We start from the raw sequence: 24591 nt of genomic DNA on the forward strand, positions 1-24591 counted from the left end.
GTCTTCAATTTGTATTGTTAGACAAAAAGAATTTGAATATGTGTGTGTACATAAATTAAACTTGCATTAAATAACAGAAGTAAAGAGGAAGTTCATTTATAATAAAAGCAAAAATATCTTTCTCCTTTTTCTAATATCCAGAATTCAACAATGTGTAAATACAAAACCACACAAACAGTTCAACCACTTAGCTACGTTAAACACAGGAGTCACAAATTTCAGTGCTGTATTACCAAACTTCTGTAATAACTGATCATACTTCTTTAAAGTTCTTTTCTATAGCTGGGAAGTGACTCGTTCTGTATTTTGCAGCTATTATATGTTATATAATGGCCACAAAATATGTACATTTTCAGGACACATACACCCTACATCTACACATTTAGAAGAAGCCTCTATTTAAAAATACACACAAATTAGTTTTTAAGGCTTTCCAGAAAAGCCCATCAGTCTTCTTACTCCTGATCAGCTCTTTGCAGATTATTCTCAAAAATGTATGAATCTGCTAAAAGGAAACTGAACAAGCAAAACACTATAAGAGTACCATAATCCCTCTTGTGCAGACTAGAAGTGGACCCACCACAGTCTATCCTGGGCAACTATGAAGCTGTAACAACATTATGTGACACAGGAGCAGGCCTTGCGCTAGACAATTGCTGCACCTTTGGTTAGCAAATCTGAGTTCTGTATTGATGCTGTATTGGTACCACATTTACACCAGAATTCAGATATCTCATCTATTCAATAAGCATTATAGCTGGTACTTGCAAGTCTTTGAGTCTTAGAAAGCTAAAAATAAATCTATAAACCAAATCACTTTTATCTATTTCAGTGGGAGTATTGTTAACATCAAAAATGCTTTAATGATGCTTTTAAATGAAAATGCAACTGTTTTAAATAAAAACACAACTGATGATAAAAAAACACTAAAAAAAACCCGCCATGGTTTTGGCTAATTTGAGAAATGCAAAACTTAAAAAAAAAAGTGAGGTTTCAAATTATTTTCATTTTAACAGCTTAATATTCTTAGAGCAGACATTTCCTTTTTAAGCTTTGGGTTTTGTTATTACAGTTATGTCTTAATATATAGATAAGAAGTTTTTATTAAATAATTTGAGCTAAATGGTGTGGTCAAACATAGCCTTGTAGACTTTTCTGGTCCCTTTCCACATTTCATCATCTGATACCCCAAGGTTCTTATTTCCCCAGCAAAAACGCATGGGCAGGCAAGAAAAAGACAATTTAGGAATGTGTTACTTTGCTAACCAGAAAGAAAAATTAATCAGCAGCAATAGGTGTTCTTCAAGTGGTATAATCCCCATATAAATTCTAATTACACTCCATCACTTGAAACTGGAAAGTTTTCCTTTGCGTTATTCATAGAAGACACAAGCTTACTTGCTTTTCCCTTTTCCCTATTCAGTACAGGACAAATAAGATGGAACATCACTGTTTATCACATTAGTTCCTTCTTAACAACAATGTACTTGGAAGGACTATCAGAAAGATGGACAGACAAACAAAGCAGAAGTGTACACTGGATGTCTTGAAGAACTCTAGTTACTCACACTGGCTATTTACTACTAACCTCTCTTTCAGATATTCCACATGGGCAGTCTAACTACAGTCACCTGGTGGTCGCAGTTACCTCCCATCACCTGGCAGAAAGCATAGGAGGCTTTCAGGCAAATCGCAAATGCAGAACCATTTTGTCAAACACTGCCAACTCTCAAAGCCTCATAGATAGCATTCATTGAAAACAAGTGAACGAATGCTAGGAGTGCCAGGGTGTACTCTCCTGGTGCCACAGTCGCACAGACACAAGTGAAAAAGGAGAGGAGGACAGTGCAAACTTACCTAGCACAAGATGAGACTACAGGGAATTATCCATGTGTCAATATGAATACTTAATTTGTCCATCAAACTTCCACACTGAGCTCATGGACCAAAAAAGGCTTGGCTTTCACAGCACAGTCAAGAGATGGTGAAGGGGAAGACCTCTATGTCACAAAACTTTTCAACTCAATCCTGTATAAGCTTAAAATGAGTACCCAGTGGCAGTAAGGACAGAGCTGGAAGGTCTGATTTGACCAGCTCCAAACTGCTGGCAGCTAGGAATTCTCAGCTTGGAAAGGCCTTCTTATTCTGAGGAGGTCAATATGGATCTTGAGCATGCACTCTGATCCTGGCAAACAACCAGGCCTGGACAACTGGCACATAAAGTAATCCTTAGGAGCCCGGCCATTGGTCAGACAATAAAAATGTCTTGAATGCGTATCAGACGATGTAAAGTCTTAGATAAAGTAACCAAAACACTACAATATTTGTAGTATGACAGCAAGCACCTTCTGCTTTATATGTACACCTGAAGCAGGGCAAGAGGACAGACAAGAACACACACACTCCACACACTACAAGGAGAAATTTGTTAGTAACATGGCTGGGCATAGGGGCACATGAGGTTAGAATACACATGGAAACTCATCTGAAGAAAAAAGGAGCCCCACATTTTGCAGGTATAACTGGCACCAAGAGGGTACTTCTCTTTTAACCACACTTATCCCTTGGCTAATTTATAACCAGCAATGCTCAAACACAGGTTCCATGCAACTGTTACTAAAAAAAAAATGTTTATAATATCATATCAATGACAAACAGAGCTTAGAATCTAATGTTCAAGCACAACATTGAACCTTAAAAAAAAAAAACGCACGTCTTTCCAATTTAGCTTCCCAGAAATAACATTAAAAACCATACAGCACTGCCTCCAAGAATGCAGAAAAATTGTTTTTCTTAAAATCACTAGGGTACCCAAATAGGGATTGGCAAGATTAATAGATTTTGAAACTTTATCAGTAGGCTTTCTGAACATCCAATGAGTTTCATAATTCAGAAAGAAAAACAGTGTGTTACAGAATGAATACAGAGCACTGTATGTACCAACTTACCCATCAATGGAAAAACAGACAGTAATAAAAGTTTTTTTAAAGAAACAAACCAAACAAAACAAAAACCACCAAAACATAAAAAGGAAAAAGTAACTTCCCCCTCAAAATGAGAAAGTAGTAATAAAAAAGCAAGAATGAAATGATTCCAAACCACATACAACACTCAAGTATTCTTTTAATAGATATTTGGAAAACATAACTTGTGACCATAAAGCTATTTTTCACCTTAACCAGTTAGACTTAATTCTGAGGTTAGGAGATATTAACTACATGTTTCAAAAAAAACCCTGATTTCATCAAAAACTTTAAGTAAATGCAATGGAAACTAAGCTCTACTCAGAGGCCAAACAAAATTTCTTCCTACCAAGTGTGATATGGTTTGACAATACTATTGAGCCAGTCTAACACTTTGTTGTTATCAAAAGAATCTTGCAGCCCTGCTCTTTTCCCACCACACCTTCCTACTCCTTTCCTTTTGAAAGCACGGAGATTCTTCTGAACCAATGGTGAGTCAATTCAAGGAACTAATCCTTGAAGAAACATTTTTTGTTCGTTTGTTAAGACTAGCTTTTAGATCAGAACACAGAGATTCAACAGCAGTGCTGCAGAAAGGAGCACAGGGATGGCAAATGGGACAGAAAACAGAACTGCATCTAGTCATTATATCAGCTGAGCTGTTCTGGCATACTCCAACTTCCGTCTTTGTAACTCAGCTTTAAACCTATAAAAGTCCTCTCTTGAGCACAGATCTGTTTCATGCTCTATCAATTGCTGGCTTCATCACTGATACAGTTGTTTTCAAAGTTTGAGTCATTAGGACCTCAACTGAAAACACAGGCAGATTGCCAGTCCATTACATCAGTTGTTTAAAATATCCTCACAACTTTCTATTACTACTAAAAATCAAATCATCCTACAAACACCTGGACAAGGCAAAGATCGAAGTTTCTGTGGTTTCCTATCACAGCTGAACAACATTAGCATGTAACTCAGTGAATATTGGAAGAGCACATTTTTCCTTCTTGGGAAAGATCAAATTTTATTTTGGAATTTCACATTTTATTTCTATTTTTTTTTCTTTTTTTTCATTGACAGTGTCAGCATCAAAAGATTTTGCAACACAAAGACACAACACTAAGATACAGAAAATGTAAGATTGTAACATTAGGCAGCAGATTTCTCACCAGTACGATTCACAAGCTAAGAAGTTCACTTTCACAAATCATTGCTTACCTTTTCTAATGCAGATTAGCTCATGTACACCGCAAGTTCGTTCTCCACCTATGTGAAAATAAATCATTAGAAAATATTAACAAATAAAATGTATTTGGCTTCTTAATAAGGCTTATAAACAGTGTAAAACAAAAAGCTGTAAAATCAAGTCATTTAACAAAAAGGCAAAAAATACTTACATGAGAATAATAACAAAATTGTTGCTAGAAATATTAAGCTTTAGTTTACATTTTAATAAAAAACATTTTAATGTTCCAATTACAGCTAGTAAACAAAACCCCAACACCTAATATACCTAGTGAGGACAACAAAGGAAGGAGAATACATTCAGCCAACCATGTTGAAAGAGGAAGGTGCGATACAGGGAAGGGACATGAAACAAGCTATTGCTAAGCCTTGCAGAAGGAGGAATGGGCAGTTATGAACTGTTGAAGAAGTTCTTTTAATGGTATCTAGAAATTATTGGAAGAGTTGATTTTTTTATTCATTACTTTATATTCAATACATTTACAGTATTAATGATCCTCTTCTCTTTTAAATTAATATATTTTGGAATGATACGCCCTGCGGTCAAACCTTAAAATTTCAAGCTACACCAAACTATGGCCTATCTTAACCATACCCTAATGCCCACTAAGCCTTTTTCCACTGACGACAAAAGACTGCATGTATATGAATACAGAACTGAAGGGAACTGCCTAGGGTTTTCATAGCCAGTTCTCTGCAATCTCATGAAAATACAAAACAGTTCCAAAAACTCACAAAACATCTATTCCATATGCATTAATCACTACAGGGCTCCAAACACTTCACAACACACTAAAACAAGCTTTAGGTAACAAAATTCTTTCCATCTCAAAAATGTGGAAATCATTATATAGGACTTACTACTCTCCTTCATTCCATAATAAAGGAATTAAGCCATATAATAAAGGATATTATTATATAATATCAACTAATATTTAAAACTCATAACTGATAACGCTAACCGATGGTGGTGTAAAAGTTTTACGAAGGTACCTGTATTTGTAGTTAGATTTGCATTTTAAAGAAATAACTGTAGGAAATGCATATATTAGAAGAAAAAAAACTATCAAAAGGATCCAAAAAATGGAGTAAAACATAAGTCTTCTAAAATAAAATTAAGTGTCTGTGAGGTATAAAGTTAAAAAGAATCCTCATTTTATGTCAACATACTTTTTTTTTCATATTCAGTAATATGAAATACAAGCCTCAAAGATACTCTTGAATGGAAAATCAAGTATCAATGAGTCTGATGATCCCATGAGTTCTGTATAGTCATCACCATTACAAAACCCAGTTATAATAGCAATATAATAACTCCCTCTTTTCAATGCATTCTAGTAGCTGGCCAGTATCATTTTCATTCAGAAAACATTTTAGAAGGAAAACGTAACAAAAACTAAGTAAAAAAAAAAAAAATCTGGTTTCACAACAACAAGGTGTTTTTAAAAAAAAACAAACCTTGGGAGAAGATTAGAATCTTCTTTAAAGTCATTGCAATCATCTTCAGGCTACCAAAGAGAAACTAAGAGAGTGACTGAAACTCTTCTCCCTAGATTTTCTTCCCCCAATAATAAAACTTACTGAAAAAAAAGAAGAATTTTTCATTACACAGATGCTAGATAGTTAGTTAAAAATAAAGATTCACCTAGAAATGACAGAGAAGAACAGTGAGCAGATTTAATTATATACTGCCCTCAGAGAAATCAAACAGCTTGAAATCTCATCACAAAATACTAATTTTAGGTCTGGATTTTGCATTGCTACCTATTGTTTTCTAAAGAAAGCTATCTTTTTTCAATCGTTTAGATGCTAAAATATGATGGCGTTCCACTAAATAAAGCCTTTACATTAATCCTCATGTTACTTTTTATAGACCACAAAGCTACATAATAAATTTATGCAATTTAACATGCATTCATTCAGGATTTTAATTTTCCCTTTTTATTTTGTTAGAAAATGCTGAATGATATTTCTTATTTAATAGGTGATTAATCTACTACTCTTTTTCCAAACTGCTTTTGTATGGAAATCAACTGTTAAATAAAAATACATCAAGTGACCTACATGTTTTGAAAATAAAAGTTGAAGAAAGCACCTTTTATACTTTAAATTAACCAATTTATTAAACACATGAAATATTATCCTCAAGTGGCCTGGGTAGATTCTTCTTTTCCCCAGTGCTCTTCAAAACTGTGGAACTAATACAGTATTGACACCTTGCTTTTACACACAGATTAACAGATGAACACAACTTTCTCCTGTCTTTCCAACTCCCAAGAAGTCTCTCAGCTTTGAATAACCTAGTCATTGAAAAAAAACTAAACTGAAAATATGAAAACATTTTGCATGACAGCAAGACATCAAGTGCTAATTTAGCATTTCAGTCTGAAAAGACTGGTTTTGTGTCAGCCCACAAATCCCAAAGGTTCGGTGGTATGACCCTCTTAAATTTTACAGTCTTTAAACGTTACTTTAAAGTAACTGATCTTAATATAGTGGTAGGTCACTATACTTTAATAGTTAAATAAAATTTAAATTTGATTTAGATAGAAATTATTATTAATTCTGTTTCATATTGACTATGAACATGATCTCCCACTTAACAGTTCAAAGTTTGTGAATAAAACTACATAATATTTTATCCAAAATGCAATCTGAGAATACAAAAAACCACCTGGGGACAAAGTTTTTCATAACTTCAGACAACGGAAGTAAAATGCGAAATAATGAAACGAAGTAATTTTAGAATTGCACGTTCAATAAAACATTTAAGATCTCTTGAGCAAGGAGGACAACTTTGTGGCCGTAAAATCCAAATCATTCAAACATTTAGCACAAACAGAATGGCCAGATGCTTTAGAGGCAGCTGAAACACCTGATGAAGTTTAATTTTCTCAATTTAAGACAGAGATTTTGTATACCAAGTTTCTATTTGCCAAGATGACTATCACAACAAAAAAATGAAAAGCTGTACATCAAAGAAGATAAAGCACCACCTGAATTTTATATTGATTAAATTGTGAAATTGTATGTCTTTCTAAAACTAGTACAATTCAAAATTCAAAGTTCTACTATGTTTGGACTTCAGCTGAAACTCCACTACTAGGTGCTGAAAATAATTGGCTAGGAAATTTAACATAGGCATTATCATAGAGTGATTTTAGGTTGGGAACGACCTCTGGCACCCTGAGAGACTTCAGAGCAGGACCACCTTTACAGGAGGTTCCTCTGGGCCTCAACCAACCAAGTTCTGCAAGGACTGAGATTCCACGACCTCTCCAGGCACTACCAGTTCCAAGGGCAAGGCGGGTAAGGTGTCACCCCCTCACTGTGACCATTTCTTCCTTATAGCCAGTCAGGATTTCCTTTGATGTAGCTCACACACGTTGCCTCATGCGATTTCACTGTGCACCTGAAGAACCCATCTCCATTTCTTATACCCCCTTATATAGTGGGAGGCTACAATAAGAGTCCCCTTCAGGTCTCCTCAGACTACATAAACATATTTCTGAAGCCTCTCCTGATGCACCATGTACTCCAGTCCCCCACCAGCTTAGCAGCACTCTGCTAGAGTCTCTCCAGTTTTTCAGTCTCTCTCATACTGGGTTAAGATAGCTGGATACAGGGTCGGTCTACATTGCCGCAGAGGCGCATGGCTGGTCCATGTTCAACTTGCTGCTCACCAGGACCCTCAGGTTCTTTTGTGCAGAGTTGCTCCTGGCCACACTGTCCGCAGCTTGCAGTGCTGCACGGGCTTGGACTTTTCATTTGTCCTTGTTGAAGTTCATGTGGTTCCCTTCAGCCCCTTCTTTCAGCTTGCTGAGCACCTGCCATATAGCAGCCCTGTGCTCCAGCATGTTAACTGCTCCCCTACCTGGCATCACCCACAAACTCAGCAAGGGTGCATTCCATCCCTTCAACAAACATGTCACACAGTCTCAGTTCCAGCATCAATACTGTGGTGCAACTTAGGGTAACTCATACAAAATACATTATTCTTCAGCTCAGCCACAAATCCATGTTAGTAGCTGCAGCAGAACATTACACCATATCACAAAAGTCTTTGTCATCAGGTGTAACTTGGGACATACTTTTTGTACGATAAATTACTTTCCTGCTGAGGGTTGTATTTTAATTAGCATTTTCATAAGTTTGGACTACATTCAACAAACATTCACTTAACATTTTATTCAACATTAGATAACTACTTTTTCCCTTGACAAATCTGTGAAATTCCAGTGCAGAATGACAATACCGCACAGGCTGAGTAGCACAGCATTCATTGCAGCCCTTAAGAGCCCACCTTGTCAAATGACAGAGGAGTAGCTGCTGCTCATGCACAGCAAAGGCAAGGGACGTGCATTTCAGCAGAGCTCCTTCACTCCTCCTCTGTGACCCCATGTCAGCCACAGTCGTAGTCAATCTACAGATCACAGGTAAGGCTGGCCACCTGCCTCAGGCATGCAGGGTTGTCAAACGAGAAGGAAACAACAGTGCTGTGCAGCAAATGCATAGAAAGAGGTGTTATGATGCAGAAACATAAAATGGGAGAGAAGTGAAAAAGCCTACCACACTGTTAATGTTAACATGTCTGCAGCATGTGGAAATACTAATGCTTTTGCTATGAATACAAGATACTTAGAAAATCCGTTCTTATGCTAAGCTGTTTTATATAACATACTACAAATTTATTCTAAAAGCAACTATAACAAAAGTGTTCTGGCTTACATATACCAACACAACTGCTCCTTGAAAAATTGCCTCATACCATGAACTGATTTTAAGGAAGAATCTGGTTTTAGATGAACAGAGCTAACTGTAAAGGAAAATAAACAAAGCTGAAAAGAATTTCACAGAACAGCAACTCTACAGCTGGCATCAGTATGGTATTTTTCCTAAAAAGGTTACATCGACTCATTAGCCCATCCTCACCCATGGTGTAAAATCACCTCTGCATTCCTTTAGTATTCGTTTTACAATTTTAGTCTACAAATAATATTGCATATGTAAAAAATGAAATGTTTAAAGTTGAATGCTTGGAAGTAGTCAAAAAGCAAATATTTGAATTTATTAGAAAATAGACAGTAAGTTTAAAAGAAAAAATCAAATTTGCTATTTTATATACTTATTATGTGCCCACATCTTGTGTATTTTGTGCAGATTTGGTCTCCTCGCTGTCCTAGCACCTCAAAGAATAAAACAGAACCACTGAGGTCACAGAGAAAGGCAAAAAAAAGTTAATAAAAATGGTTAAAACAGAAATGGCTTCCATATGAGGAGTGATTTAATAGACTAAGACTCTTGGACCTGGAAAAACAGATGGTGGACATAAACAGGTGAATAAAGAACAATATTTACTGGCTAATCCACTAATAAGCATCAGATTAAATTATCAGCAGACATGTTCAAGACCAGAAGTTCTCAAGAGTAAAAGTTAAAAATCAACGTTCTGGTTTTATAATACAAACTTGCACTGTAAAGACTGTATTCTCTGCTAGCACCATTTAAAATGACTGCTATCTATGAATTTCTTAGCCTAAGGATAAGGTCATCTACCTGTCCTGACTTAAGAATATTTTGTTTGTTGTTATCCGACCATAAAAGTATTGACAAACGTTACAAGTTTTTCACATGGAAAATATTTAATTTTTAATTCTATTTGTCATCAATAGAACCAATGACACTGATCAATGACAGCAATCAATGACAATTAATCAAGAATAGCACAGCCATTTCTGTTTCTCAAACAAATTCTGCATCTGATCCTACCCACACTGACACAAATGGAAGCATCTCCGTGGACTTACAGAATCCAAAAAGAAATGGAGATAGCACAGATTTTCTAAGCTGACTATGTCATAAAGCAGACAGGTTCTCATGGACCTTCTCCCCTCGTCATGAAAATAATATTATCTCAGCTTTCTTCCTACCCATAATGACGAAACACTTCTCCTTCCCTACTCTTCTGGCAACTGAAATATAATTAGCACTGAAAAAAGATTAATAAGTTCTTCATTTTACCTTGTTCACAGTCAAATAGTTCTTCAGATAAGTCTTACTAGTGGAAATTAAGAGATACAGTAAATGTAAGTAGCCACAGAAACATTCAGTACAAATGGTTTAAATCTGACCCGATACAAAACATGTGGATAATTTTTAAATAAGAATAGAAAGAGAACCAGCAGCTACAAGAACTGTTACTTCACTGCAAATGACAAGATTAAATATACATTGCTAAGCAATGTAGACTGCTGTCAAATTTTCTGGAAATATAAAGGAAGATGTCAACAACAAAAGTGGATAGCAAAAAAGGGGATAAAGAATCAGTATGACTTTTAGCTAATTCCTACAGTTTTTAATTAACACCACTGAAACACCACTCTAGAGCAAAGTTTCACAACAGAAAGTAAACTGAGAAATATTTCTTCTTTTAATGATTAATGATCTATGGACTTGTGTGTATAATTTATTTTAAAAGTGTACATTTTAATCCTTTTAGTTACTCAAAGAAATTGTGAGAAAAATATACTCACACAAATAGCATCAGTAACTGGATTTCTCATATTTCAGATAAAACAGTAAGTCTGTGATACAAAGGGAAATTACTACCAAAAATTTGTATTTCAAAAGATCCCAGTTAGTAGGAAAACTGCTTGATTTAGACTACAAAACAAAAATACCTGTAAGATGTGTGTCAATCATACTGAACCGACCACTTTCCACATTGAAGAATATGTTCCCCTGCAGTATGTGACCTATTAGTTCACAAACTCAACACTTATTTGCTGTCTTACAATGAACTTTCAAATCCATCCCGAAGTTTCTCCATCACACTCTAGAGAGATATTTACACAGAAATCAGAAAACATCTCCCACCACTAAGAGTCAAACACTCAAAAATTAGGAAGTGCAAGGATTAAATGCTGACTTGAAATCCTCACTTCAATCCCCAGGTGCACATTTAGTTTTACATACAATATAGAACCTTTGCCCTATGCAGTCCAAAACCTGACAATATTCAGGAAAAAGCCTGAGAGTATCAGCTGTGGATCCCTCGCATCATTCATTACAAAAGCTGGAAGAAGGGTAATTGAATCTGGCTGGGAATAAGGTGAAGAGAAAGTATGACCTAATGGTTAAAGCAGCTGAAAGTTCTCTGGAAGACAGCAAGACTCTTTCCGCTCTTGTAGAGCCCTTGTATTTTGATGGGCAGTAATATAAGCCAACATTTTTAATCAGGTAGCGACCGTGTGTTTGCTTTCCTCATGCCCATCCTGAGCGTCAAGAGTTCCAATCTGCAAAAGTGCTAAGCATTAAAAACGAACAGAATTCAAGAAGAATTTCACTCTGAGCACATCAACCGTTCTTATATCAGGTATGACAGTTTCAACTCAGCCCACAAGGAGCTTGTCAAAAAGAAGCCTGTAGAGCATTAGAGGTTAGATTTTTTTTTTTTAAAGGTAGCCCACTCTATTACCTAAAAGGCATTAGAGACGTAATGGCTTGCTTTATTTCAATAGATCCCTAACACTACAGTGGTGATGATGTAACACAAATCCAACCAGGAAACTGGTAATATAGCATATGGCACAAGGTTTTACGGTCATCAGCAAACAATGCAGGGAATCATCCTTACAATGGAAATAAAAAAATTAATATCAGGTAACACTTGCTGAATAGTTTCCACTACAGACAGTGAATGAGCATAAGACAGCATTAAACAGATTCTGTGTGGCTCATCAAATCTGATAGCCTGACATTTGATCCAGTAGGCCTAAGTATAAAATACGGCTTCTTACGTTTAGGCTTTAATACTGCTGCTGCTGCCTAACCCCTGCCCTGGATACACCAACTTGGGTTCAGAAGCACTACAGCCAGTTCAGGTCAGCGCTAACTTGAGGATCTCTATGTCATCTTACACCCTTCTAGTGCACGCTACAGTGACACCTGAATCTCCCAGGTAACTTGGAAGTCAAGATAAAACTGTTCCCTAGGCCAGATTCAACCTATGAGCCACACATATGATACCCCTACCTAAGACCTGTGCACAGCCCATTGCTCTTTTGTTTCCTTTTCTGGATTCTGGAAATTTGAAACTAGGCATAGTTTTCATGTAACCTATACGAAGCAGTGTTCTAAGTCCTCTCTCTTCTTATATCCATAAACAAAAAATAGGTTCATTCAGTAATTTTTGTCTTCGTTTCCCAAAGAAGTGATGGTTATATAATTAAACGGTTTGTTTCCTGCCCCATCCTTCTATTGCTTACAAATTCACTGGCCAATTTAAGCCAAAATTGACAAAGTTTTAAGAACTTAATACTTTTGGATTCCATGTTTCATAAGAAATCAGCTGTCAAATACAACACACAGACCCCACCAAATACAGGGACTACCAATCAGCCGATAAATCCATGCCCAGCATACACAGCTGCAGCTGCCTGCTCCCAACCAAACAGCTGGCACATGAGGAAAGAGAGGGAGGACAATCTTGTCAGAAACATTAGAGCGCTCAGGACACTTCAGAAAATGCAGGGACAAAATGAAAGGTATTCAAAAGCCTAGATACACAATGAGGACCTTGGCATACCACATCAAGAAGTGCAAGGGTTACACTGGCAGGATCACAGGGCGAAAATATGGGAAGCCGTGTTCATTAGCCTCATTACTCCAGCAATAACTTAGTAGATGACAGCACCATCCTGCAATTCCTTCTTTTCTGCTAAGATTCTTTCTCTGCACAGCTCATTATTCTCTTTAATTCTACTTCTCAGTTCTTAACACTAAACTCCTCACAACGGAAACCATAGGGAAGAGTTTAAATTCAGAAAGAATTAACTCAGTCTGAAAAAGTTAATCTCTAAATGTATTACCCTCCTTGAGAAATGTACACTTCTGAATAGCCTATACCACGTTACAGCATGTTCAAGTGCAGCCCCAAAACCTGGTAGAAGTAGATTCATGAGGATATGCAAGACACGCAATTCTGCCTTAGGTTACAAAGCACCCCACTGCGACCCTGACATTTCTTTTCCCTCCTCCATGCAATTGCAGTATGATTTCCATCACTAGCTCCTCACCCAGACCTCAACTCCACAGAACTCTTCAGGCAGGTGCCAAAGTTTTGCTGTTGCTCAAAAGAGGAAAAGCAGCATAAAGAAATCAAATTAACGCTGCCATGAGGAACATTACCATGGTGATGCTGAAGGATTCTCAGAAGTGACTCCTCAACTCACTCTCTTCCCAATCCCAGCAAACTGCCACAAGACCCTAGACCTGGGTGAGAGGATCTTAATTGCAGACTGCCTACCAGTTTGGGCTTACTACTGCTTTCAGTCTGGCTTTACTCTCTACTGTATTTGCCATCCTCCCCATTCTGATACTCTCCACATTAGATTAATTTAACCTTTCCCTATGAAAAAATTGAAATACGAACCAATAAATAACTTTGCATCTTAAAATCGATCTCCTACTTAACACTAACACTAATTTTGTTTTGGAAGAGAAATATACAGAAATAAGAACTGCAAATACCATTCTTTAATCTCACTTGAGCCATAACTTTTACAACTGGGTTGTCCCCTGCTGTTTCCTCACAAATTTGGGATTGCCTGACCTATGCAAACTATATACCTGATGTCTTTATGAAGAAATAAAAAAAAGAACATACTTTAACATGACATCAGCTTTCTAAAGAAAAAGATGTAATTGTTCCCGCAATCACTAAATTAGGGCTTTGAATTTGGTCACGTGAAGAATACTTGTCTTTTAAAAGTCTGTCAGTGATCGTAATGCAAAAAAGTAGCAAAGAAATGTCACTGACCAAAATGACAATGGTCATCGGCCATGGCCAATGGCTCCCTGGTTCTTTATAACACTTTACAGAAAAAGCCTCACTTTTACAACAACTTTGGGGTTTAGTGTTAGAACCAATGTAAACTGGTATGCTGACAAAGTGACACTGGAACTGGTACTTACAGATTTTTAGTAACAGCCAAAAGCACTTAATTTCTTGTAGCTAACAAATTCTATTTTAATTTGAGTTCTTTTAATTTTGTGCACTCTTCACATATAACTGTATATGTCCTGCTTTGGAGGAGTTTTGAACTATTTTATATTTATTCTTCAATCATCGGTTTTCAGTCTTGTTTATTTCCCATGCCTTTACAAAAAAAAAAAAAAAAAATCTGGAGAACTGCAGTGTCTTTAAAACTGAGCAAAGTATTTTCTCTGTTCACTTATTTAAATACATTTACAAATTTACTTGGACACAAGGTAAATTCTGTATTTTGACACTTTAGACTAGAAGTCCTGTGGTTTGATCCTGACTTCAAGAGTTAGTATTCACGCAAATCATCCTCATATTTTTAAACACCACTGGCCAGGAAATTGCACTGCTAAACAGTACAGTCAAGGCAAGGTACTGTTGCACAAACAGGAGGGAGAGAACACCAAGATGAGGAATAAAAATTCTAACACCTACTAACAAATCTGCAGCAATCAGCTATTCGGTTGAAAACAGAGGATGCTGCATGCCTGCTACAGACTACAGCAGAAAAATACAACATATTTTCTGTCTTCAGGAAGAGTACTAAATCAAAACCCAGCAAATCATTTTCATGACTGGATTTTTTTTTTTTTTTAGCCCACCCCACATTTAACTGTAAACTATGCACCCAGTTTTCTCAAGAGCTTAAGTCTCCATTTTAGCAATTTCACATGTCTACAAGACAGCTAGGCTATTTCTAAAGACTAGCCCTAATGAAAAATGTTGCATTCTTTTCAAAGGCTAGATTGCTTAATTCATTCAGGAGTATTTGCTTTAACTTTTAAGAAGTAATACAATAAATCCTCTGAAAATATTAAACATGAATTTCACATTTTGTGAATATTTTCAGATCTAACAAATTCTCACAGATTCCTGGGATAATGCAGCCTAAAATGAAAACAGAGACAGATTTTGAAGGACTGATAATTTTTTTTCCCTGAGCTTGAGTTATGTAAAAAGTCCAGACCCTGCAGAAATTTTTGCTATCTTCTTGGTAATATTAAGAGAGCTTTTCAGCAGAAAAGAGCCTAGCCAACTTAAAGCCAGCCAACTTAGACTCCTGGTGTGCACAGCTTCCAAGACAGGATGAACACGCAGCTTGGCTTGCGCAGTGCAACTTCTCCTTACAGAGGCCTTAATTACCAATTCGAGGAACCTGACAGCACAGAAGCATCCCACACGCAAAACAAACAAGAACAGTTAGTTTCCCCCCTCCCCTCACTGTTTTCCTAGATTCTTTAAGTTATAACAACAGATGCTTTCAGAAAGAACCACCACGGTCGAGGAAGCAGCACACCTTAAGACCTTCTTTTGCTGGAAATAAAGTTCTGGGGTTTATTTTTTTTCAAGGATTTTTAACGAGGTGTAAAATTACTCTCAGAATCGAGAGGGAAGGTTTCAAAACAAGGCTCAGAAGCCCTGCCTTTTAAGATGACCACCTCCAAACAAACCCAACAAGTGTCTATCACATCTCACTCCTTTGTTGTTGTTTTTCAGCGACGACTAGAAAGATCTGCGGACACAAGCCGCTCCACAGCCTGTTAGCTCTCAGCAGCGGGGCACCCGGCAGAGAGCAGGGAACCTCCCTCGCCTGGGGAATCAGCTTTCAGAGACTTCAGGGCCAGGAGGGACGATTAGTTTTAAAGCAGTTGGCAAAGTCTCTCCGGGGAGGATGGCTAAGGCTGCGCACCTTCAGCAACTGACGTTTACAACCAGGGCGCGGGTTGTTCCGAGACACCCCCTCGCTCCAGCGGTCTGCGAGCCGGCGGCGGGCAAAGGCGGCACAGCCCCGGCCCCGGGGGAGCCGCCCGCCCCCGCCTCCCCCCCAGAGCACGGGCGGCTCACGGCACGGAGAGGATGGCTTCGTCCTCCTCAGGTCCCCTGCGCGGCGCCCACAGGCGCACGCCCGACATCCCTGGGGCAGGCGGCGGAGGAGGAGGAGGGAGAGGAAGGTGCCGGCCACCGTGCCAGGGATGAGATACCCCTTCCCGCCTCACCGGCACGGTGACGGGAGGAGGGAGCGGCGACACTCACCTCTCCCCCACGCACCAAACAGCCCCTCCGCCTCAGCCCCCGCCGCCGGGCCGGGCCGGGGGGGAGAGAGGAGAGGAGGCGCCCCACTACCGCCCGGCTCAGCCCAGCTCCAGGCACCGCCGGGCGGGGGTGCCGCTTGGCTTCGGTGTGCCCCCACCTTACGCCGCGGTGAGAGTCCCCCCCCACACCCCGGAGCTGCCCCCCTCGCCGTGCCCGGGGGAGGGGAGGGAGAGAAGGGGGCTGGGGGAGAGGAGCGATTCGGAGCGAAAGGAGCCCGTTATTGGCCTACTTACCATCAATCGCCATGATCCCCGCGCTGGGCCGTACCAAGTGCAGCGCACGCAGGAGAGGCGCTGCCGGGCGCCGCGGCTCTGCGAGACGGGAGCTCCGGGCGGGGGCGGCGGGGCGGGGATGGGGGGGGCGGGCCGGCGGAGCGTGCCGGGGCGCGTGACTCCTCCTCCTGCCGTCCGCCGCCACCGCCCTGCGCGCGCGCGCGCTCGAGCGGCGGCCGTGGAAGCGGCGGGGCCCACCGCCCTGGCTCACGCGCCCGCCCGCAGCGGGCTGGAGACCCGCCCCCCCCCCCGGCACGGCGCGGCCCGGCCCGGCCCTCAGCGGCTGGTGGTGCGGGGTGACCTGTGCACCTCCCGCCTTCGGGGACAAAACGCTGATACCCGTCAACGGGAGCTCTCATCACTCCCCACAGTCCTGTTTCGTGGGGTTTTCTCCCCAAAACTATTAGTTGAAACAGAAACTAAAGCTATTAAACGGTTGGTTTCAGTCAGACTGTGGTTCCATAAACATCTCCAGAACTTCATGCACCCAGCACCCTGCAGTCAAGTGCATGGAGCTTCCCTGTGTTCAGACGGGTACGACCGCACTGAATGCCCGTACAGCCCCGTAAAAAATGCCGAAAAAAGTCTTACTTTTGCTAAGGAAAGCAGCTGAAAGGGAGGAAATGTCAGAATTAACATTGCCCGTACAGCCTTGGCTTGCTCCGCTGCGCAGGTCAACACATCACAACACGGTGCCGCTGCACAATCACAGACTTTTTCTTTTTTTTCCTCCCATCGTACCTCTGACTGACTTGGTGCACACGACAGATGGCATCTGAGAGTGAATCGGGATCCTGTGGTGAATAACGATACCGTAAATCTCAGGTTTGGTGGCTTCCATTTCTAACTGTAACGTTCTATAATCGTAGTGTCCGATTTCCCATAGTTTTGGGGGTGTAATACTGAAATAACATTCTGTCATGCGGAGCCACATTCACAAGCACGCTAGGTATCTTCAGAAGGGCTCAACACTTTCGAATTTAGAGCAACCTTCGACAAATACATGAGGTGCGTTTAATGCTAAAAGGGATTCAAAGAAATGAGGAGGGGTTAATGGATCTGCAGTGGGGGGGGAGGGGTGTTTTCTCATTGAAACTTGGCTATGGCAGGCACTTTTCTGTGGCTACACCCTCTGTTCACTCCTCCTTTCCACCCCTCAGGTCCTGCCTCTGTTGCCACTCTTTCCTCTGTTCTACGTGCCACCGGTCCTTCCTCTCCCTTCCATGCCTTTTCCTCAGCTCCCTCGCACTTGGAACAGCCTCTCTTCCCCTGGGGTTCTGCAGTTGTTGTCCCATCCAGGACATCCTTCTTCTGTGGTCTCCTCCTCACCCCCCGGAAGCTCCACACAGAAAGAGCGGCAGGGTGAGCAAAGGGAACAGGGTCTCACAAGGCCCCAGGGCACTTACCACAGGGATCCTTGCACCCAGAAGGACATCTGAGCCGCACCATGCATGGCTCCTGCGACTAACAGAGAAAATAGCCGAGCAGACTGGTTGTGTTATGGATTTTGTACTGTGAAAGACAACAATATGTACGTAAAACTCTGTTGCTGTGTAGGAAAGTCCAGCTAGTATTTGGAGCTGTAAGGAAATAGAATGCATTAGCACATGCAAACAAGTTTTTCAGACACGTATGGACTGGCCAAACATAGGAATATTTGCACAAGATCACCAGGAGGAATATCTTTGGTATCAATATATTCTTTCTGCCAAATGTTAAGTCACACTTCAAATCCTGGAAGCATTAATCTCCTTCAGCCTAGCAGCCTTCAGAAATGTTTTGTCATATGGAAAAATCAATGTGTTTTCTCAATTTCATTCTTCACCTCAATTAGAAAAAGCAACTTAAAAGTGAGGAGTTCAAAAGCAAAGTCAGCCTGAGCAAAATGGCCATCTTGGAAAACACGAGTTCCAAATGACAGACATTTGTCCAGACAGGAAGCAACTGTAAGAAGGATCTTAAAAGAGAAAAAGTCAGCAGAGCTTAATGGCAAATATATTTCTCTGTACCAGCACTGACATTTACCTCAGATACCCCAATGATTTTCTATTCGTTCCTAGAAAGTGTTCCAGCCCGAAGTTTTCTTTACAATTTGTCTTGATAGCCATCTTTCTGACGGTATTACTGTACTGAGCACAGGAATGAAGATTCCTGTGGGATCAAGTACATACTTAGAGTTATTATTATTCTCTACTTTTTTTTTTTTTTTATTTCTCCCCCTGCTTTTGGAAGCATCCCCGTACGAAGGAACTACCAGTCACCGATGTCAGCAAAACTTCCCAGTGCACAGATGTCCACCCAAACAGAATCCAGGATTCAGTTTGTGAGATGTTTAAAAAGTCATTTAAAATTTTTGGAGAGCCTCACATGTCATCACATTTCTGTGATTCATGTATGCAATTAACATAGTGGGATGCAGAAGTTTGTGTCATTGGACAAACTTTTTGAGGGTGAGAAATGAATATATGTTTGTAAATTAGTAACATTATGATTGGAACTCTTAGTCCACGTTTTTGGTTTTCAAAACACAAAAGAAACACATAATTTCTACCAAAGTAGTAATTTGCTCAGTTTGGAAAAACAGTTTCAGGACATGAGGAACAAACATGGTTCCACATCAACAAAGAGATGGTATGAAAATTATGTGTGAGGAACCAAAACACAACTTTTCAGAGCTATGCTGAATCAAATCAGTTCTATTTGTGCTTTATTTTCACAAGCACATGTTTAAAATTTCTAAGCTTTATTCAAACATCAGATACTCCTGCCCACCACCATAAGAGTCTCATTTTTCAATGTTACCAGGAGGGACAAATCGTGAACAAACTTCCAAAATCCAACTATTTTTGGTTTGTTCCCATGGCATAACTGCGGCAGTGGAAGCTATAGCTTCATCCGTTCCCTGCATAAAAGGAGCACAGCTGATCAGTTTGGATGTGTCAGAGGCTTTCTGCTAAATCCTATGGGCAATTCGTTCTGCTGAAAGCATTTACATGTGATGCTACGAGTCTGCCGTTTGCAGAAAAGGACAGCTGTACAGAAACGTGACTACAGCTCAACACGAGACTCTAAGTAACAGTGATAAATCAGTAATGTACAAACGATTCACAGGTTATCAGGAGTTTCCTGTCAAAGGGAAGAAGTAGCACCTGTTGCGACAAGAAGTTTGCCAACAGCAATACAACTAACTGACATATATAGGAGAAATTTTATCCCGCAAGCCCTAAAGCTTTCAACAAACTACCTACACAGGAGAAACTTCTCCCACTGCACTGATGTGAAATGGCTTTGGCAAATAAGATTGAAAGCTGCTGGAAACTTTGGCGTGAGGGCCATAGTAAGAAAAATACATCAAAGATCATGAAGATCTCAGTTACTGGGAAAACACGAATTGTAATAGAATATTACATAGGTATATGTATAAGATATAGTATAGGGTTTTTTTATATATATAGCATGGAGACACAATTCCGTCTTAAGACCAAGTCTGTTTAACATATCTTAGTGCCATTGTTTCTATTTTTTGTGTGTGTTATATAAAAATATTTGCTTTTTCTGCATAGAGCTCTGCACCGATTTTTCTCAAAAGCAGCAGATATTGTATGGGAGATTACCTCATAATTCTAAGTTATCTGATCCTTGTTACAAACTGATTCTTTGACATTGAATGCATGATCCACCCAAAAGAGCCTCTGCTTAATGAAGCCATAGAATATATAAAAACCATATGAATAAAAAGACTAATTGGAGGGTTAGAAAACACAGGCTATCGGTAACCAGAGAGGTTGAAGTCCTAGAGTAGTAATCTGCTAATTAAGATGCCAGACAGATATTTTATCTATAATTGTCATGATGTGAGCAAAATGGGTTCACAATTAAATGAACAGCAGAAGAAAGCTTCAAACAGCTGGATGTACATTTTCCAGTGGAATGTTGCCATTTAATTCAGATGTAGGTACTTGCAGAAACACAATGATTTCACTGAAATGCCTTGAGAAGGGGAGCGAAATTAAGAGCATATGCAAGGTCTTTCATTTCAGAAAAAACTTTTGATCTCGAGCCTTTTTACTACATATTCTATTTTAACATAATATCGATATTTAAGTGAACCATCTTGATTTTATCCATATAAAATCTTTCAGTCAGAAAACTCAACCCTTTTTTGAAATTTCACTGAATGAAGTGTTCCAAGAGTGTGTGTGTGTGTGTGCACCCACACCTCTCTGTTTGTGCGTGCCTTTTCTCTGGTTGTATTTCAATCTGGAACGAAAACAGATTTTGAAAGAATAGATCAAAACTCCCACAAAACTGAAATTCTGGTTTTTTAACAAGGAGCCTTACAAAAGTCCCAGTAAGAAGTGGAACGACGTGCAGTTCTAGGGTATTCTACCCTTGTGGATTATTTACAGGAATGCAAAAAAATCTGGTGCAGCCATGTTGAAACACACAGATGAACTCAAAAGCTCTAACCCATAACATTGAAGTTAAAATGTGACCTCTGAAACATCTTCCAAAGAGATTATTGCTCCAGCAGATGAAAAGATGGCTGAGAATTATAATACAGTGCTGTGCCCTAATTGATCTGGGATAACAGTTTACATCTTTCCCTAAGAATTTTTGGCAGCAATTTTGTGAAAACTGCCAATCAGATTTGCAACTTACGTCCACCCAGTTTAGTTTCTCACACACAGTGTTCTTTATTAGGACGTTAAATACCTGACCTTTCAATATTAAGGTTTTCATTAGCAGGTTGTTGGCACTAAGTAAATAATCTGTGACTCTTAGTCTTAGTTTCCCCTAGTTTTTGAAAGCTAGGAAAGACAACTTGGGCCCTCTGACAGAAATGGCATAGCTACATCTGGTAACAGTAATCTACCAGATACCCTCAAGTCTGCAACTGTTGGAAAGGGATCATAAACCTGACTCTTGAAGCAAATGATTTAGCCAAGTACCATTCAATATGTAACTTACATGAGTAAATGATTGAGAAACTGAAAAAGAATATTTCCAGCAGCACCCTCCTTCTGCCAAATTTGTGACTCCACAAGGTCAGACTTCCAAGTAGGATACGGTTGGAAAAGGTCCTATGAGCTAAGACAAAGAGCAAAGGTTTTTGTTCAGTTTCACGTTGTTAATCTATGGGCAATGCATCTGCTCCAGAAATAACAACTGAAAATATAAATAAAACCATGATTTTTGGTGCCTAATTATTCTAGTTGATGTTCAGTTAGCCACGAGTCACATGCAAACTTCAGAGCTGGATGAATCAGATATAATAACTCTTATTGGCACGCTCGTAAAAAAATTAACTAGCTCAAGTTACCAAAGTAAACAATATTCCACTGTGTTGCCTTGCACTGTTCCAAAACAAAAACATTGTGAAGATACAGCTAGGACTGTTAAGTGCAATTCCAAAGAAATGAGCCTATCAATGAGCACATGTGCTCATACAAACCACAGAAATTATAAACCAAAACTGTGCCAAATTAATCCAAAATCCATGTGGACATGCCGTTTTTTCCAAGAGAAGCTGAACTAACGAAACTGGTTTCCTGCAGGTGTAGTTTTTCACCACTTATCTCCATCCCTCCTCAGTGGGATGTCCCTAGCTCACTCCCATGATATCCTCTGTTACATCCTCAGCAAAACCAGCACATGTTGCAATTATTCCAGAGCTTTGCACATGCTGGTTGAACAGTCAAGAAGCTGCCAAACAAAAACTAAATGATGACTTGTCATGATTGATGAATTCTCCTGGCCTTTTGTTCAATGGGGGCACTAATTTCATTGTCTGTCCTCTACGTGGCAGTTAGTTTCCATGAAACTAGAAGGAACTTAATTATTTCTGGGATCTTGATGAACTTGACCAACCATTTCAAAGCTGGGGCTTTCCTCAGCTTTGACAGGCAGAAGCATTTGGCAAAGAGAGCACGTTCACATAAGCGTCATTTGCTTGGGGAATCAGGCTAAAAATCTTGAAGCCCAGCAAGTAGCCTACACAACTCCAGCAAAATATGAAAGATGAGCCATTCAGCTATGCTTGCAAAATAATACATGCAATTTAATACAAATGAACAACAACAAAACCTTGCTTTTTCAAAGACAGGTATCACATACGAATCTCTCAACATACAAGCGGATGGGAATTATGGTGGTTTCTTACAGAACAGTTCTATGGTCTTCCAATTAGAGAAACCATAGCATACAATAATGACATGAAAATAGGCAGATACATTGCATGAACAAACAGCCATTCAGAAAGTCGTGTCTATTTTTTGTGGAATCAATCTTCTTCATCAAAAATCCATCAAAGGTAATACCATGGAACAAAACCAAATTCAATTTCCATTATTCATACTTAAAATATTAAAAGGGGACAGGAAGATATGATCCAGCTCTCCTGGAGGGCTATTTGTAGAAAGAACAAGCTCCTGGATGCTAACAGAGCTTACCGTTCTGGTTCACGCCAGCACAAAATGACCTTGCTCTCACGAACCGATCAGACAGCACAATGAGAGGCTGCAAATGCTTTGAACTGAGACTGCGCTGTATCAAGCTGTAAACCCATAGCATACACAGAAGCAGAGCTAAAATTGTCACAGTGTTGGTTAATTAAAACATTTTAATCTCAAATTGCTTTGAACGGTACAAAGGGTTTTCTGTCGGGGTGTTCTTAAAGCTGATTGCTCACCAGCAGGCACTGAGAATATGAGAGTGGGAGAGATTCACCTCCCTGTGGCCCAGGTAGCTTGTAGAAGTGGTGTGTGCAGAGGCAGTGGTGGCAGCACAGGGAGTTAATTGCCCTCCCAAGGAAGGGGAATTGATAACAGAATCACAAAGTGGTTTACAGTGTTAGTTACTTACAGCATGTACGTGTATGCCAGTGCTGTTTTATTGACTGGCCCTGGCCAAATCTGCCCACGGTTGCTGTTCTTGGCTAACCTTGACGAAGTCATTCCCGTTGCCATGAAACAGCTTCCTTCGCTCTCACTTTTCATCTCCCTCTAATTGCCTTTAGTGCACTCTCTGATCCTCGGCTTTGTTTCTTGGCCCTCCCACCTGTAACCTGGTTAGCTCGAAGCCACCACTTCTGGATTGCATGGAGTACTTTAGTGTAGCTGCTCTGCATGTAAAGGAGGAGAGACTGGTCTCTGTAGAGAAGGATGACAGTATCTATTAACAAAAGAAAATGCTTGACAAATACTGTCCCCTTAGCAACTGGAGAAGGCTGTAGCCGCAGCCAGACCTCTTAGGGTCTCTCTGGAACAAACTGGTATCCATAACCGTTCCTACCAGGAGGCTTGCGCAGAGTATGTAATCTGCGTTTAATTTCTTTCTAATTACAGTGACTTATTTAGTGTATGCTCCTGCACAGCTTAGAGCTCAAGCCTGCGGAGTACTCAGTACTTTCCTTTCTCATTGGACTTAGCCCCTAGGAGCAGTATCACAAAAAATATTTTTAAAGTAGTAAGGGTTCAAAAGGCTGCATGCATCTAATTTCGTGCTCCTTTTTACTGAGAAAAGCTCTAGCTTGGCTTTTAATTATTTCAAATATTCCAAAGGTATACAGCAACATATGATCTACTCTGACTTCTGGACTTAGCAGAGCTGTTCTTAATGCTGTTTCTGAACATACATTCTGTTCTTACTTTTAAAATAACTGCCAGAATATGTCATTCATTCTGATGGCACTACAATATTCTATTGATGCATTAATGACACTACTGAATCTAAAGAAACATTTTTACTAAAAATGTGTGCAACCTGCAGAATGGTTAAAATCACTGTTAAATGCAAGAATCTGTTGGAATGTATTTTTTTGATTAACATTTCTATTGCTTTATTAAAAGAGTCCCTTCTGTGAAAAAAATATATTATATGTAAACTGAAAGTACCGTCCTGGTTCTTTGAAAGATTAGTCCTTTGTACAATTACAGCAAGATTAAGAATTCTGCAGAAGAGCTGTAGAATC

At 39.6% G+C, this 24591-nt stretch overlaps 1 protein-coding gene across 2 annotated transcripts in view; it reads right to left on the bottom strand.

Moving 5' to 3' along the window:
* The window catches only part of SYT14 (synaptotagmin 14), a 97277-nt gene extending 80623 nt beyond the window's left edge, over positions 1 to 16654 (bottom strand). For both annotated transcript variants that reach the window (XM_068395586.1, XM_068395579.1), the window contains exons 1-2: positions 16581 to 16654; positions 4182 to 4229 (exon numbers count right to left, since the gene is read on the bottom strand). In XM_068395586.1, the coding sequence (XP_068251687.1) occupies positions 4182 to 4229; positions 16581 to 16593 (61 nt within the window). In that variant the 5' untranslated portion in view covers positions 16594 to 16654. The remainder of the gene's footprint in view (positions 1 to 4181; positions 4230 to 16580) is intronic.
* Between the last annotated feature and the right edge of the window lie 7937 nt (positions 16655 to 24591).

This window comes from Nyctibius grandis, chromosome 1 (genome assembly GCF_013368605.1).
Source record: "Nyctibius grandis isolate bNycGra1 chromosome 1, bNycGra1.pri, whole genome shotgun sequence".
Classification (NCBI taxonomy): domain Eukaryota; kingdom Metazoa; phylum Chordata; class Aves; order Nyctibiiformes; family Nyctibiidae; genus Nyctibius; species Nyctibius grandis.